We start from the raw sequence: 15118 nt of genomic DNA, 5'->3' as shown, positions 1-15118 counted from the left end.
TGTCCTTTGCCACTCTTTCCAGACATCAGGAAATGGCAGATGAATAAAAATGTTATATTAATATACAATTATTGTATTAAAAAGCTTTGCGAAAGCTGCAGAATCTTCCCTTGTATCAGATGGAATCTTGGGCTACTCCATTTATATGAGCGTGGCTGTAATTTCCCCGGTATTTGTTATGCATGGGAGAAAAATGTTCATGTTTGGTTTTGTGGTGTTCTGCCTGGATGGGGAATATAATTTTGACAGATCAAGGGAGGTAGGGAATATCTTTCGAGGGCCCATATGGTTGTCTGCCTATGGGATATCAGTCACTACTGTGGATGCATTTAATAGTAAAAAATGTGTTTCCTGGTAAAAATGGCGTTCTTTGGATGCCGTGCAAGAGTTTGACCATTGATGCCACCATCCAGGGCTGGAGAAACTGCATCTAGTCAAAAGAAACTGTTCAGTACCTGTAGTCTTTAAAAGAGAGGAAAACGCTTCTGGAGCTTGCAAGTGCAAACTTGCTACTTGCACGTAGCCTTCCTGGGCAGGATAAGCATCACCCAGCCGTTGGTGCTGGGCCCAGTGACGGCTGGCTGCGGGCTGGCGGAGACATGCAAGCAGTCCTGCGTCTGCAGGGCAGGGCTGGCAGTGAAAAGGGGTGATGGATGCATTTCCTGCAGCCAGGTGAGCACGTCAGTGGGTCCACCTTGTATCTCCAGAGTCTGGAAGGAGGGTATTTGCACACATCAGCTATGAAATAAGGGATCAGGCCTCTCTGGGTGATGGTTTTGAAGTTGAAAAGATTTCACTAAAAGTGGGCGTGTATGCTCGGCAAAATAGCTTACATTTCAAGGGGCACAAGGAGACTACAGTGTGTTTTACTGCTTCTGGTAGCAGATACCTGGAGCTTGAAATTCTCCCACTCCCAGACTTCCCTCCTCTGTGTGTGGACAGTGATTTCTCATACCATAAGGAATTAAGAGAGCAATAAATTGGGTCTGGCCATTTCCAGCCTGCACTTTCAGGCCTGTCTTCTGGCCTGAAGAGGTTAATCAGGATCTTGGAGAAGGTGTGGGTCAGATAAATCTGCTTTTTCCTTTCCTCTCCCCTCCCTCAGAACAAATCCTCAAACCACTCTTCTTAAATATCCTTTTCCCCTTGATCCTACATGCATTGTACTGCTGCTCCTAAGCACAGGGAAAGGTGACATTTAAATTATTAGAGAAAATACAGTGGTCATCTCTGCGCTTGTTCAGGAATTGACATTCAGGGCTTTCTTTGACCTCTTCCTCCTTAACATCTTCTGCAGAGCGGGGGTGAGAGAAGGGTCAGCTCTTAAGTTTAATTGATTTACTTTAGGAAGTAAGGTGGGCTAGAGACAACTAAAGAGAAAGCTTAGAGAGACAAGGGAGGCAGAACAGGCTGGGAAGGAAGAGGACAAAGAAATTAAAGACAGCAGAGGAATGCCAAAGACTTGATTCTACGTCTTTGTCTTTTTTTTTTTTCTTCTGTTCTATCATAGTTCCTTGGCTTTTCTTTTATATTTTAGTATTTGAAAGGTACTTGTTTCCCCTTGCTTGTCAGTCTGTGCTTTGCCTTTCAGACTGCATTCTAGAAGGAAATAATTGGGACATTTCAGTCTAAATATATAGAAATTGGTGATAATGTTTCTTTTGGAGGACTCACCTGAAATGCGAGAACTTTGGAGTCAAGTTTAGATTATTCCAAATTTGAGGGCAGGGTCTTTACCTTTGCTTAGCTTGTAAGGTATCACGCAGAGTTACGTACTATATAAATAATACCAGCTGGAAGGTCATCACAAAAGCTCTTCCACTTGGGCAGTTGTATGGTCTGTGCAGTAGGATATATAGTTTTATGGTATATTTTTATAACATAGAAAGATTGGGAAGAAGATATGTTGGTAAATAAGGAGGTCAGCAGGTTGCAGGAATACTCACGGGTTTTCATACAGTTTTACTGCGAAAGAATGGATTGTCTTGAAATTCTTTTTTAAGGTGTTGATTCTGACATGTGGTAACAAACTAAACTTGCACAGTATTTCAAACCATAGAAAGGAAACTCTTTTTAATATGTTGCAGTTTATGTCTACTTTATATTCTAAATATGTATCTGTAAAACAGAGTAATTGGGTATGTAAATAATGAGCTGTTTAAACATACCAAACCAGAAAGCTTTTAAAAGTTTTCAGATCCTGGCTTTTGTAATAAAATGCCAACAAATCTCGTTAGTTATGGCAAATGAGATCTTTTCCCTTGTTTGGAGCGTGAAATATTGTCTTTCAGCCAGAAAAACCTATTGCTTATTGCATCATTGAAATTAGCCTGAAGTAAAAATGAATTTAAGATATTTTCTTTATTTTGGAAAACGTGAACCTGAATGTTACACTTCATACAAGTAAAAATACTGAAAAATAATATAAAGCACTTATAAGAAAGAATATATGACGTTCAGTTCTTTATCTGTTACCATGGGACGGGCTTAGAGGATGGGATAGGACCTCAGGTTACTGGGGAAAAAAAAAAGGTTCTAGTCAGTTACTGCTTGGCTGAATTGATGAAGTAAAGCTAACCAAAAAAAGTTTAATGGCTTTTGCGTAGGTGTAGCCAATTGGTGAGGAAGGTAAAGGATTACAGGTGTTTCTGTGCATGGAACAAAAGAAACAGGGGAGAGTATTAGTGTTATACTGCGGTGACTGATGCTGCACATTGGTAAATGGATATTCTGATTGGGACTGCTTTCTTGATATGAGCCTGAGCATAAATTTATTGGTCCTTGGCATTGCAGGTCTATTGTTTTGGTTTCCATCAGTATATTAGCTCAATTACGGCGTTGTGACTTGCATATCCCAGTTATTGGTCCTGCTGAACCCCAGGGGAGGACAGTGATTTTAATTTCATGCGCCAGTAGCTACAGTTAGTGACGGATGGGTCTTTCAGATAAGGGAATCGGTTTGTAAATTACCCATTGCTACCTCCTGTACACGTGTCACTGGCAATCTGTGTAGGAATGGCGTCAGCCTCTACCCACAACCCCTGTAGCTTCTCCCTCCTCCCCTTGGGAGGTGGAGGGGGGGAAACCCTGAAATGCCACCAGCAACCTTCAGACAAGTGTGTCGTCATTGGGAACTGCTAATTAAATGGCACGCCTTGTACCAAGGCACATGGAAGCGGCAGGCAGTGCTTGGCTATATAACCTTCTGGTTTCCAGATGCTGTCCTTGGGACAGATTGTAAACAAAACGTCTGCAGGGATGTCCAGGCTGTCCTGCACGAGCAGGAAACAAGAAGAGACAGTTTTACTGAGGATCTTGGAAGAGCAGCGCTGTGCAGAGATGATGGCTGAGTGGCTGTTACAAGTTGTGTTTGATTTTTTGTAATCCTTTTTTTTTTCTTTTGCTTTTCTGTATCATTTGGCAGTCATGGTCTAGCTTCTCATTTTCAAAACAGACACCTGATTAAATTAGTTACAGTTTTAAATTATTTTGCCTGAATTGTCATAGATGGGAAAAGGGAGAAAACAAAAGGAATTGATTTAAAAGAATAAGTTTGCTTTAACAGTATAAATGGATGCAAAATGATGAATTATATATTATATTATATTTTTTGCATAATATAACTTATGGGGGGGGAAATGACTTTCCAATTGCATAGCTCATATTTCAAATAATACAAAGTTGTTGATGTTTTATTTATTCATTTCAACACAGCTAACCCCTGGTGATCTGGAATGGCTTTTCAAATATGAAAGCATTAATTTCTTTCTAGAATTCATATTTTAACTTAGAAGTTTGCATAATGCATTAGGGGACACAGAGTGAATACTAATCACCTTCATTTTGATTATTTTCTATTTTATAATTAGAAAATACCTTTTAGTTAGGAAAAAAAAGGCAACTTATTCCAATGCTTTCAAAATAATCTTCTTTTTAAGGCTCTATAGCCAGGAAGCATCTCTGATATTGTTTTTAGATAATGAACTAGCAGGTGCGTTGTTTTCTTCAAGGTTAAAATTCTAGCCCTAGCTTATCAGTGCTGAAGTAGACAATCAACATTTCTTATTCCGACTTACGTCAAAATGAGAAATAATGAACTTTAAAAATTTTTTTTGTTTGGTAGCAAAATATCAGGAATATTTTATTTAAAATGCTGCCTGTATGTTTCTAGCTCTGAATTTCTGCTTCCTTGTGTTTTTATTGTTCTTTTAGGTGATCACCAGTGTGATTTGACTTCTCACCCATATATGTCTTTTTCTTAGATGGTGCTAAAGAACAATGCTAAATGAACATTTTAGTTTATTGCTGCTTGCATCCTTGTTGATAAAGCATCATTCCTATAAGCAACTGGCTTATTGCCAACATAAGCTCATTGGTTAAGTTCTGGACTTTATATTTGTGGCTGTGCTAAAGCCAAATTTTTAGACCTTGGGGAAAAAACAGCTATACTTTGTTTCAGAGTTTTTACATGTCATTGGAACCATCTTTTTATCACCCTGCAATGAAATTCTATTTTGTTTCTGCTTCAGGACTCTTAACGTAACCATTGTGTGCTTGAGCAAAAGAAGAGTAGTTTGGGGGGTTTGTTCAAATGTGTCTTTGTGGGGGTTTGGGGGGTTTTTGTTTGTTTGTTTGTTTTTTAAATTATTGCTTTGGTGTGTTTATTGTTACAGAAAGACACGCTCACACACACACACACCCCCCTTGAAACTAAGCCTTGAATTTATACTGAAATCTGGTAAAGGGAGTGGACAAGAAGAAATTCTCTGAATTAAGTTTCTGTATGCTCTTTGCTTTGCTTGTCTGCTTGATCCTACATAGCACACAATACAATGCTGTAGTTGTTGAGCAGGATTTATAAAATTAAATAAAGAGAAACTAAAGTTTAGTTTTCCTGATGATGAACATAAGTAGTTCAAATTCTAGCTGGAAGTAAAGCCTAGAAATATATGTGGCTGTTAGTAATTATCTAGACGTCAGTATCGTGTGGAAGGTAAAATTGAAAAAATCAGTATTCCTCTTTTCATTTTTAAAAATAAAATAAAAACACATCGTATCTAATATAATTGATAGGTGATATAATGCAAATAGAGCCTTTGAAATATCTCTTGCATGATAAAAGGCGTCAGTTGTAATGGAAAAGCTATATGTAACTTGGCATCCTTGAATGAGCTGAGATCATTGCCTGCCCTGACTCAGTCATGCCTTTGGTGCCGAATTATGGTTACTGAACTGGTGGTTACTCTGTGTTCAGCATCTGACATATAAAAATTAAGAGTTCACTGCTAGGACCATAAGGTGATGTTCCGCTCTCCACAGGCCCACGAGCGATCCGAGAGCTCCGAGGTTGCCTTCGTTACCCAACTTGTGAAGAAGCTGATGATTATCATTGCACGACCAGCTCGGCTGCTTGAGTGCCTGGTAAGTTCGATCCTCGGGAGAATGCGTGTGTGATCTAAAGAGTCTGGTGTGTGTTTGAGGAGATAAGGAACACGAAGCCTTCAAGAGAAATCTTTAAATTTTCATTAAAACATTGATGAAAAATAAATCAATATTTAAAAAAAAAGAAGTACTAAGTGTCTTTGCATTAACACAGAAGTGTCTTTCCAATGGACTGTCAGCTACAACAGCAGCTAAATTATATTTTAGTAAAAAGTTTATGGCTGAGGGGCCAGATGTAGCTGTTGACATAATTTCATGCTTCTTGACGCCACCTGATTTTCCTTGTGTTGTTAGTAGCTACAGTAAAGAGCCTGTAAATGTATGGTGTGCATACAGTGCCCAGAGAGCCATGCTAAGAAAGAACTGTCACTAAGGAGGAAATTCCCTTCCGTGATATAACTGGTGTTGGGGCTCTTGGACTCAAACTCTTACTGCAGACCCAGCAATTGTAGAGAAATCTGGTGTCGGGTTTTACAGCTGTGAACACACAGAGGGATAGGCCAGTGAGACATCCAAGCAGACTTGTAAGCCTGGGTTTGAAATCCTATTTGGTGCTATTGGAATACACAGAAAAGCAAGTCTCATTGTTTTTTTAACAACTTACTCTGGCTAATTAGAATGTAGTTTTTATTTAATTCTACAAAATGGTGAAAAGTGTTTAGGCCATTCCAATGAAATAGGCCACTGTGTCCTGAAGTCCTGCAACTCCAAAAATACTTTGTAGGTAAAGTGGAGAAGCAGCCTGAACTTGCATTCTCACTGTGATGCCATGGCAAGAGGGTTAATATAAACCTTGAAAATACATGGAAAGAGGTGATCAGATCTCTGGTGTACACAATGTTGTGGTGGCTGTTGGTTATAGGAGTCAGTTCTGTGACCGTATTTCAAAAGGATGTTGAAAAATTAGTGAGAGCGTAGGGAAGAGTCACAAAAAATTGTTGGAGTGCTGGAAAAGGTGTCACAAACCTACAGTGGAAACTTAGGAAATGACAGCATGAAATTCCCTGGCGTGTCGAAGCACACAATCTGATGGTTCTTTCTGGACATAAAAATGACAGGGAAGCTACATCTGTTTGGGACGTTAGAGAAGTTGACTAAATTAGGAATCTGTGGCTGGATATAGATGTACAGTTAACAGTTGAAGCACGTTGAGGGCAGTGTGTCCATGGGTGACCTTTATCACTGGAGTCACTAGAAGATAGATGAGTTTTGTGGAGCTTTCTTTGACAAAGTAGTCAAGAGTGGTCCAATCTTCCCAATGATACCAGTTTTTAAAAACACCTGCAGAAATACTGAGAACCAGTAGAGTTTGGAGGATTCCCTTATTCCTCCTCCATGACCGTCAGATGGCTTGCTTTGCTGTGAACACTATAGTGCAAGGAAGACCGCTGTCAGTGATGAAGTAGGCTGCACAACCAACAAGATAGTTGCCTATGCTTACTTATGCAAGAAGTCTCCACTAGATTACAATGAAAATCCTGGGCACAACTCTATTCAGACTGGGAATTCTTTGGCTTTCAAAACCATTTCTGTGATTTAGATTAGTTTTATGACTCCAGTTATCTTCCAGCACTTCTTCAAAAAGTTTTTTTTTTGGAAGTGAAGGCAATGAAGAAAGGAAATAAATTTAAGCTTATTGTGTTTGTCTTTGCTGCGTTCACTATCGTCATTTATGCTTGTATATGCTCTACTAGTAACACATCATCTAGGAAAACATGAAACCTCAGTAAGTCTTGTGAACCCATCTCTATACCTTCAAGCTGTTCCAAACTCAAGCCAGCTTTTAGCTGCAAATCAGTAGGTCTCCAGGTTCCTCCACTATCTTCTGCACCTGATGTTCTGCAAAGTGAGTGGAAACAGGTGAAAGCAGTAAAGTCATTGAGATTTAAGTAATGAACTCCAAAGCATGTAGTGACAACCTTGACAATCAAGTGGCTAGACTTCAAAGTATAAAAATAATATTTGGATCTTTATATTAAGTCTTCCCTGTTTTTTTAACCTGTATTGCCTTTCTAGCATTTTTTCTAAATATTTTATTCTGCTGACATGAAGAATTAAATATTAATGTTCATTTTATCCCATAAAAGAACAAGAAATATAGTAATGGATAGTCAACCATTTAAATAGCTTGAGAACTACATTTCATTTTTATTAACATACTTTTTTGTAATTTAAACTTTAGCTTCAATTGTTTGTGAATTTATAAACAGTTTTTCTAAGATTTAATATTAAGGTTAATTTTAGTAACACAGTTCATTCTTATTTCTTCCTTGTAAATGAAATAACTGACCATATAGGCAATGGTTGTGATGGTTGTGATTGTTTTAATGGGGGTGAAGGCCTTTAAGTATTTTAAACTGAAGTTATTTGGCTTCAGTCTTTGTATTACCTGTTAGACTGTGAATTGTTTATTTACGGACTGAGTCTCTGGGGCTTCAAGAAAATAATAATGTGTTTTGTGCATCACTGAAACCATCTCTGGGGAAAAAGTATGTAATTTATTCGTTTTTCAGATTATGTTTCCATAGCACCTGCCTCCCCTTAGTAGGGATCATTCTTCTGTATTCAAATGATTAAATAAATCTACTAAAAAGAAGACAGAACTGGAATTTGTTTAATTTCTTAATTTTTTTGTATGTTTGAATTTTTTGTCACCAGACTTTTTTTTCCCTGTCCTTTACTCACCAATAAAAGATCGCCAGTTGTATCCTGAAGAGTCCTTCCTTGACTCCACCTTCGCTTTCACCTTGTTCTCTGTATTATACTGCAGTCTGTTGACCATCTCTCTCCTTGTGGTCCTTCTCTCTGCCAGTTCCGAGGCAGCTGATAAATCCATTTCCAGAGCAGTAGGAAGGAACTTTGTTGCTGTCTTTGGTGACTGCATGTATCCAAGCAGCGTTGCTTAGAGCAATCAAGAAAAAGTGCTTCTTTTCTCAGTTTCTCTAACCATTCAAATATCTTTACATCATCACAATCTCTAATTTCTTTTTCTTGTTTGCAGTTCTGTGCTCTCTTCTCTCTTATGCTGCTGACCACACTCACATCAGTTCTTTTCTGATGCCCTTACAGCTGTATGCTGTAACTCTTCCCCTTTTATCTTCCCATTTCACTAGAAAATTTTTGAACAGTCTTGGCAAAGCTGCTCATTGCTGGTGAATGATGAGGTTTGTAGGGAGAGTTAAAGTTAACTAGTGAACTTGCTTCTAAGCAGAGTGCTCCTGCCGCCAAAAGCTTGTCTTTTATTTCCAACTGTGTCTGTTAGTCCAGTAAAAGAGATCACACCTTCTTATAACTTTTTCTTGCCTTAGAGATCACATACACCAAGACTGAATTGATAAGATGATCCTATACCGTATAGTACAAGAAATACTGCAGCAGTATTTCTTATATAGAAAGTGAAATCTTCTCTGCTGATATATAGCAATTGCTGTTTTATTAATAATTTATTAGCAATTGTTAAGGTCAGGACAGTTATAGAATAAGGTGGGTGTATGGTTTGATCAGAAGTGACATTTGAAGGCAGATGAGGTTTATATTGCTTAACTCACCTGTCAGACGGAGGTGGCAGAAGGTGGCACCTCAGTCCTCATCACAGACCTTTCCCTGGCACATCTCAATGTGACAAAATTGGGAGGTGGGTCTAGACTAATTCTTGTGTTACCATGACCGTATTATCCAACAGTCTGGTTTTGGTTCATAAAAAGTCCCTTGGACATCCAGCAGGCTGTAAATGTCTGTCATTTTTGCAAAGCAAAGTGGAATGCATTGACTTGCTTGTTGTAACGGCAAATGTTATGCATCACTGCTGAGCCCAGAATTAACTTTGGATGTTTCTGAGGAATATCCTATATGGAGAGAAACCTTTTGTACTTGTAAAGCTGAATCATTTACCTCTCTCTGTCTCTCTCACCACCTTGCTGTAGGAGTTTGATCCTGAAGAGTTCTACCATTTGTTAGAAGCTGCAGAAGGCCATGCCAAGGAAGGGCAAGGAATTAAATGCGACATTCCTCGTTATATTATCAGCCAGCTGGGACTCACCAGGGATCCCCTGGAGGGTAAGAACTCTTGTTTTGTACTCTCCATCCTGCTGAAAGGATAACCAGATCTCCTGGTCACTACGTAGCTGAAGGAGGCTTTTATTTTATTGGTTTAATTTCTAGGCCATTTTTCCTTATTTTCCTGTTTGCTGTCAAATTCTAGACTGCCCTTTCCAGCCCCATATCTCAAAGGAATGTTGCTGGGGTAAGGATTGCACATCAACAGTGACAGTTCTTTACTTATGATGTTAATAATGTCTCCCTGTATTAGAGCTGAAACAATGTTAGAAAATGGCTTTATGATTTAACTGTTTTCTCTGTGCTGTTGGACAGTAAAAGTAAGTTTACCCATTATTTTTCTGATTTGCCTGCCTGCTGGTGGCCTGGCTGGAAAGTATCCTGTCATCCCACTTTGTTGTCCTCTCTGGGAAACGTGTATTTGTTGTGATTTTTCCATGAGAAACCAGGAGTAGTATGAATTTTTAGGTGGGGATGAGACTGTATTTTTACATCTTGCATAGCAGCGAAACTGAAGAGGGTAATGCTTTAGAAGACAGCAACAGCTTTTCTGCTAGGTGCCAGAATTGCGTATAGTAAAATGAATATGCTGTAAAAGTACAGAGGCCCAGAAGATCCTAACTTTGGAATTCGTGAGTTAATATTTCTGCCTGGCACTTTGCTAGCTGAATCTCTTCTCCTATGGCACGTTTTACGAGTATGCACGGCTTGCTCAGCAACAATAGAAAGTGTGACAGAGACTGGAGGTTACTGCAGAATATTTCAGCAATTGAACCGTACTTTTTGCTTTCTCAGGAGAGCATAATTTTAGCATAAATTAGTAGTCTGGATAGGACTAGTTTAACTTCTACGGTGTTTACTGGAATGACAGTGACAGGTTGACTTCAAGTGAAGAGCTCTTCGGGAAAATTTCTACCAAAGATTGCTAAATGCAATTTAATAGCATTTGTTGAAATCTGACATTAAAGGGAAATTTCCTTTGATCCCTGTCATGGGAGAGAACCTTTCCATCACTAATTCCCCTTACTAAAGTCAAATTTTCTTTAGAAATGTGTGGAGATGTCAAGGTGCCTTATTTCCTTTCTGTAAGGAGGGCACCCAGAAATGTCAGTGATGTCTGTTCAGAGACTAGTAGTTAAGGTAGGATTTGGGTTTGCAAAGTTTATAGCATCTCCTAAGACAGCTGAGTAGCCTAAACTAACCGACTTTCTCCCAGTTTGCTGCTGCTCAGCATTTTGCAGAATCAGACACATTTTGTGGAGGGAGGTTGGTTGAAATGTAATGCTTTTTGTTTACTGGAGTACAGTGGTGCCACCAGGCTATATGCAGACATATATGCATGGAATAGGTTTTAATATTAATTAGATGGTAGTTTCCCCAAATGTGCATTTATTGCTTTTACTTACTATAGAAACCATCTAGAATAAGTCAGGCTGAAATTAGAACAATTAATTATATTCAGCTTTATATAAAATACTGCCTACAGCTTACAAGATGTTAAAGGTTATCACTGTATAATTGGGGTGACTTTTTACAGAGGGGGAAAAATGTCCTTCATCATCTGGAAGCACCTCTTAAAATCCTGTTTGTCTTGTATAAACAAAGAGAATAGTGTTTGATTGAGATCATTAGGAGTAATCTTTCCTCTTTCTTTTCAGAAATGGCCCAGCTGAATAGCTATGACAGCCCAGACACTCCTGAGACAGATGATTCAGTCGAGGTAAAGCATTAATACACTCACTCTGTCTAGCACTTTTTTTTCTCTGGAAAGAAGTAGTCTACAGTAAAGAATTAATTATAAAGCAGAGTAATTTTAATTAAAAAAAAAAAAAAAGTGCTGACATTTAAAAGCGCATACTAAAACTAGAGTATACACTCATAAAAATGTGGAAATCTCTATACTGTGGTGGTGAAATGCTTAAAAGTTGCAAACAGGCATTATCATCAAGTTATGTTCATGGCTTTTTAGTTGCAAACAAAAATCATCTGGAGAAATTCTTTATATCTGCATTTGTAAAATGTGGTCGGTATTGAAGAGAGTTGACTTTAGTAATGGACCACTGGAAAACTTTAATTATATAACTTGCTAGGTTTCAAAGATTGTTAGTTGTTTATTTTATTGTTTTTTTAAAAATGTAATGTTGAGGAAGGGCCTGAATCTTACAGTCCACTGACTTTTTGTGCTAGTATTTGTAGAGGGAATCTGCAAGGGTCCTAGGGATGCAGACAGTTATCCTAAAGCTGAGGACTCCAGAGGTTTAGAAAAGGATTGAGTTTGGGTGAATGCTGCTTAAAGAAGAAAAGGCAAAAAAGTGACTTGTAGAATTAAGTCATTCCTGCTCCTGATTTCCATTTTCTTATCTTCTTTCCCCAGAGCCGTGGGGCCTCTGTCCAGTCAAAGAAAACTCCATCTGAAGAAGAGTTTGAAACTATTAAACTGATCAGTAATGGTGCTTATGGGTAAGACTTTCAGACTTTGCTTTAGAAGAAAATACTATTATTGTCCTACTCAGGGAAGAGCTATAGCAAAGTTTGGTGAATGACTGGTTTTTGTTGGGTCCTGTCACGGCGATGGGAAATGAGGGGTTTGGATCACTTAAAGGAATCACCTCCAATTGTATTAGCAATAGGAAAATGATTTAATAGAAATTTACGTGAAAGTGCGGCTTCACAGAATTTGGTGGCAAGGTTCGCTCTATTACTTAGTACGTGGATGAAGTTCACACAGGAAAATTAAGTTAGAATCAAACTAAACTTATGTATATAGGGACCGAAACCGTAATAGGGTAAAAGGGCGTGTTGCAAAGAATTAATTTCTTGTGATTTGTGCAAAGATCAGGAATGTGGGAAAGGGCAAGGGAGTCCCTCCCACTGAGTCATGAGGTTCAGAGAAGACCCCCTTGCTTTCTAAACTCCTGTTGGAGTCTAGGTGCAGCTGGATTGACTCCTAGTCCCAGACTTGGTCAATGATTTGTATCCAAAGGGATTATGAGTATAATAGCAGCCTAAAATTCATTCACAGTTGAATAAAAATCATGACCGAAATTTAAGTATAAATTTGAAAGTAATAACTTATAATATACCTGCTATAATATACTTACTATAGACTATTCAGGTTAGTACACACGCATGCGTAAAGGCACTAAGAGATATACATATAAGAGGGTAAAAGAGAGTGAAAGAGAGAAAAAGAGGTAGACCTGTTAAAAATTCCCCTCGAAGTCAGTGAAAATATTCATGTCGAATGCTTTGGCATTGTTTTCAATGGGCGAAGGGTCGAGCCTCAAGGAGCAGAGAGTATCAGCCCAGGTCGTGTCAGCTTTCAGCGGCAAACCTGCAATTTTCACAAACCGGAAAGTTTGCGAGCTCTGAAAGGCGTCCCGCTCAGGGAGATGCTGGTCGCAGCCTGCTGCAGTCCAGGAGAGCTGAAAGGGCCTCATTTAATACCGCTCTCTATAGGTTCGGGAGATGATTGACTTTTGTCAGCAGCAAATTGCTAGAATCCCAGCTGTGCTGGTACCGTTTCACATGCCCCGAGGCCCCAAGGCTGTCTGAGAATAACTTAAAACAGAGATACGGGATGCTCCAAGATTGTCAGGGGAGGACTGTATGTCTCGAGGTCATTATGAGAACTGGCTATCTCTACTCCCCTCCCTCTGCCTCTGCTGGGTGGCAGAAGTCCTTGAGACGCACAGCATATCTTCGTGTCTTAGCTGTGTAAGAGTTCCTGGCAGAGTCAAGGGTCCCTTAACTGCCCGACTCATTACGCTTATGCTAAGGCCCAGTGAGCCTTCCGGAGTTTGTATATCAGCCCGGAGAGGGGGAAAGAAATGCACCACCACAGGTCCAAAGCATAAATGAATTTTGCTTGGGTCTTAGAGAGGTTCCACACCTGTGATGTCTTCCGCATTCTTCTGGGAGATGCCATTTCTTGTGCGTTCTTGGGGTTTCTTAGATGATGGCCCCTGTACCTGGACATAGTGCCTGGCTGTGAAGTCCTTACGTTGCACTGAACTGACACACAGCTTGGGAAAATTAGTTGCCCTACATTAAAGCTTTCAGAATATGGTGTTCCTAATCCTTCTGTGGCACAAGTTTTCTGAAGCCCTTCCTAGCTGTGACCACAAGCCTGTTTTTCCAGTAACTATTTCGGCACTGTTTCTTTATGGTAGGTAGGTGAAATATAGACACTTCAGTACCTTAGGCTGAGATGACAAAAACATTTTCCCTAAACATTGTCTCTAGGGAAAATATTGTCACTTAGTTTATTGTGAGATTTCCTAAGTAATAGTAAAAAAATATAGTTCCATGAGTCTGAGAAAATTATTTTGCACACATTTCCTTATTGCTTAGCAAGGCAGTCTGTGTTTCCTTTCATGCTGTCTGGTTAAGTCCTGTGATTTGTTTGTTTGAAGGCTAAATGAGTGAGGATAAAATTCTGTAGTTGCAAATGTTATCGATGATTCATTGAAACAACAAGAATATTGAGGGAGAAGTAGTTTATGCTTTTCCATTCTTCCATGTATTCAGATTATATATGTAACATATGTGGCTGTTTCTGAGCGCTTGAAATACTAAAAGAAATGCTAAAATTACATTGGGGCAAATCTACTGTGAGAAGTAATACAGTAAAAATGCTATTAGATTTTATTATCCATTGAAGAATCCAGAATGAAGTTGGTCGTTTAAAATTTTAACCACTCATACAAACCTATCCAGAATTTTAAAGACAGTTCCTGACTCTTTGCAGTTCATAAATCCTTACCAGTGATAGCCATTAGGTTGTAACTGAAAAGCACTGATATTCAGTAGGTCATAACAGCAAAACCTGAGCATGTGCTTGAGTGTTTTGTTGAAGTGTGTGCTTAGTTAATAACAACTTGGTTTTTAAAAATTATATGTAGAAAAAGCGTAAGCATATTTTTTAGTCAGTGAAAACACAACGGAGCAGGTCAAAGAGACACATTGTTAGACAAGACAATTTTATACATTTTCAGGCATATTTCTGCACAGGCCTGGTGATTTAAACATAACTTTCTAAAAAGGGCAGGGAGAGGTGGTAGTTTTGCTGTTACTCATATCTGTCTTTATACTGGGTGTATTTTATAGTCAGCTGCTGGTGAGACACAATACCATGTTAAATGTAATATACTCCAGAGAAAAGGAAACAAGTACTGATTCAATAAGGCAGGCAAACTGGATGAAAATTTTATTTGCAAACTGTATTATTAATGTGCAGGAATCTAATGATCTGCAAATGATAGAAATGTAAGAGATATTTTACTGAAGGAAATCCCCGGTGACAGTGTTGCATCAAATTAATTTTATGGAGCTTGGAAAGAAATCGTGCTGATTCCATAAGTTCTGGACAATTTTTTAAGTGAAATGGTGACTGTAGTGTTGAAAAATACATGCCTCTCCACAATGAGGAAGTTGGTGACATTTGTGTCTGAAATATCTCCTTGTTAGTCACATCAGCAAAAATGCTGCTTAATTCAAGAAGGCAGAGTAGCTTTTGGGAGGAAGCGTCATGGGGTTCTTTCTTTTCTCGGAGAGCTTGGCGCTGAGATGGGATTTTATGGAGTCACGGATAAGTCTGTTAGGATCCATCCAAAACAGT

General features: G+C 38.9%; 1 protein-coding gene across 10 annotated transcripts in view; it reads left to right on the top strand.

Annotated features, from left to right (window-relative positions):
* MAST2 (microtubule associated serine/threonine kinase 2) overlaps positions 1–15118 on the top strand; it is a 198834-nt gene that overhangs the window by 157718 nt on the left and 25998 nt on the right. For all 10 annotated transcript variants that reach the window (XM_069788840.1, XM_069788839.1, XM_069788842.1 and 7 more), the window contains 4 exons: positions 5320–5421; positions 9366–9498; positions 11157–11218; positions 11873–11958. In XM_069788840.1, the coding sequence (XP_069644941.1) occupies positions 5320–5421; positions 9366–9498; positions 11157–11218; positions 11873–11958 (383 nt within the window). The remainder of the gene's footprint in view (positions 1–5319; positions 5422–9365; positions 9499–11156; positions 11219–11872; positions 11959–15118) is intronic.

The sequence above is a fragment of the Haliaeetus albicilla genome, chromosome 8 (genome assembly GCF_947461875.1).
Source record: "Haliaeetus albicilla chromosome 8, bHalAlb1.1, whole genome shotgun sequence".
In the NCBI taxonomy this organism is placed as follows: domain Eukaryota; kingdom Metazoa; phylum Chordata; class Aves; order Accipitriformes; family Accipitridae; genus Haliaeetus; species Haliaeetus albicilla.
The sequence above is the reverse complement of the archived record's forward strand: the minus strand, read 5'-3'. Positions and strand labels throughout refer to the sequence as shown.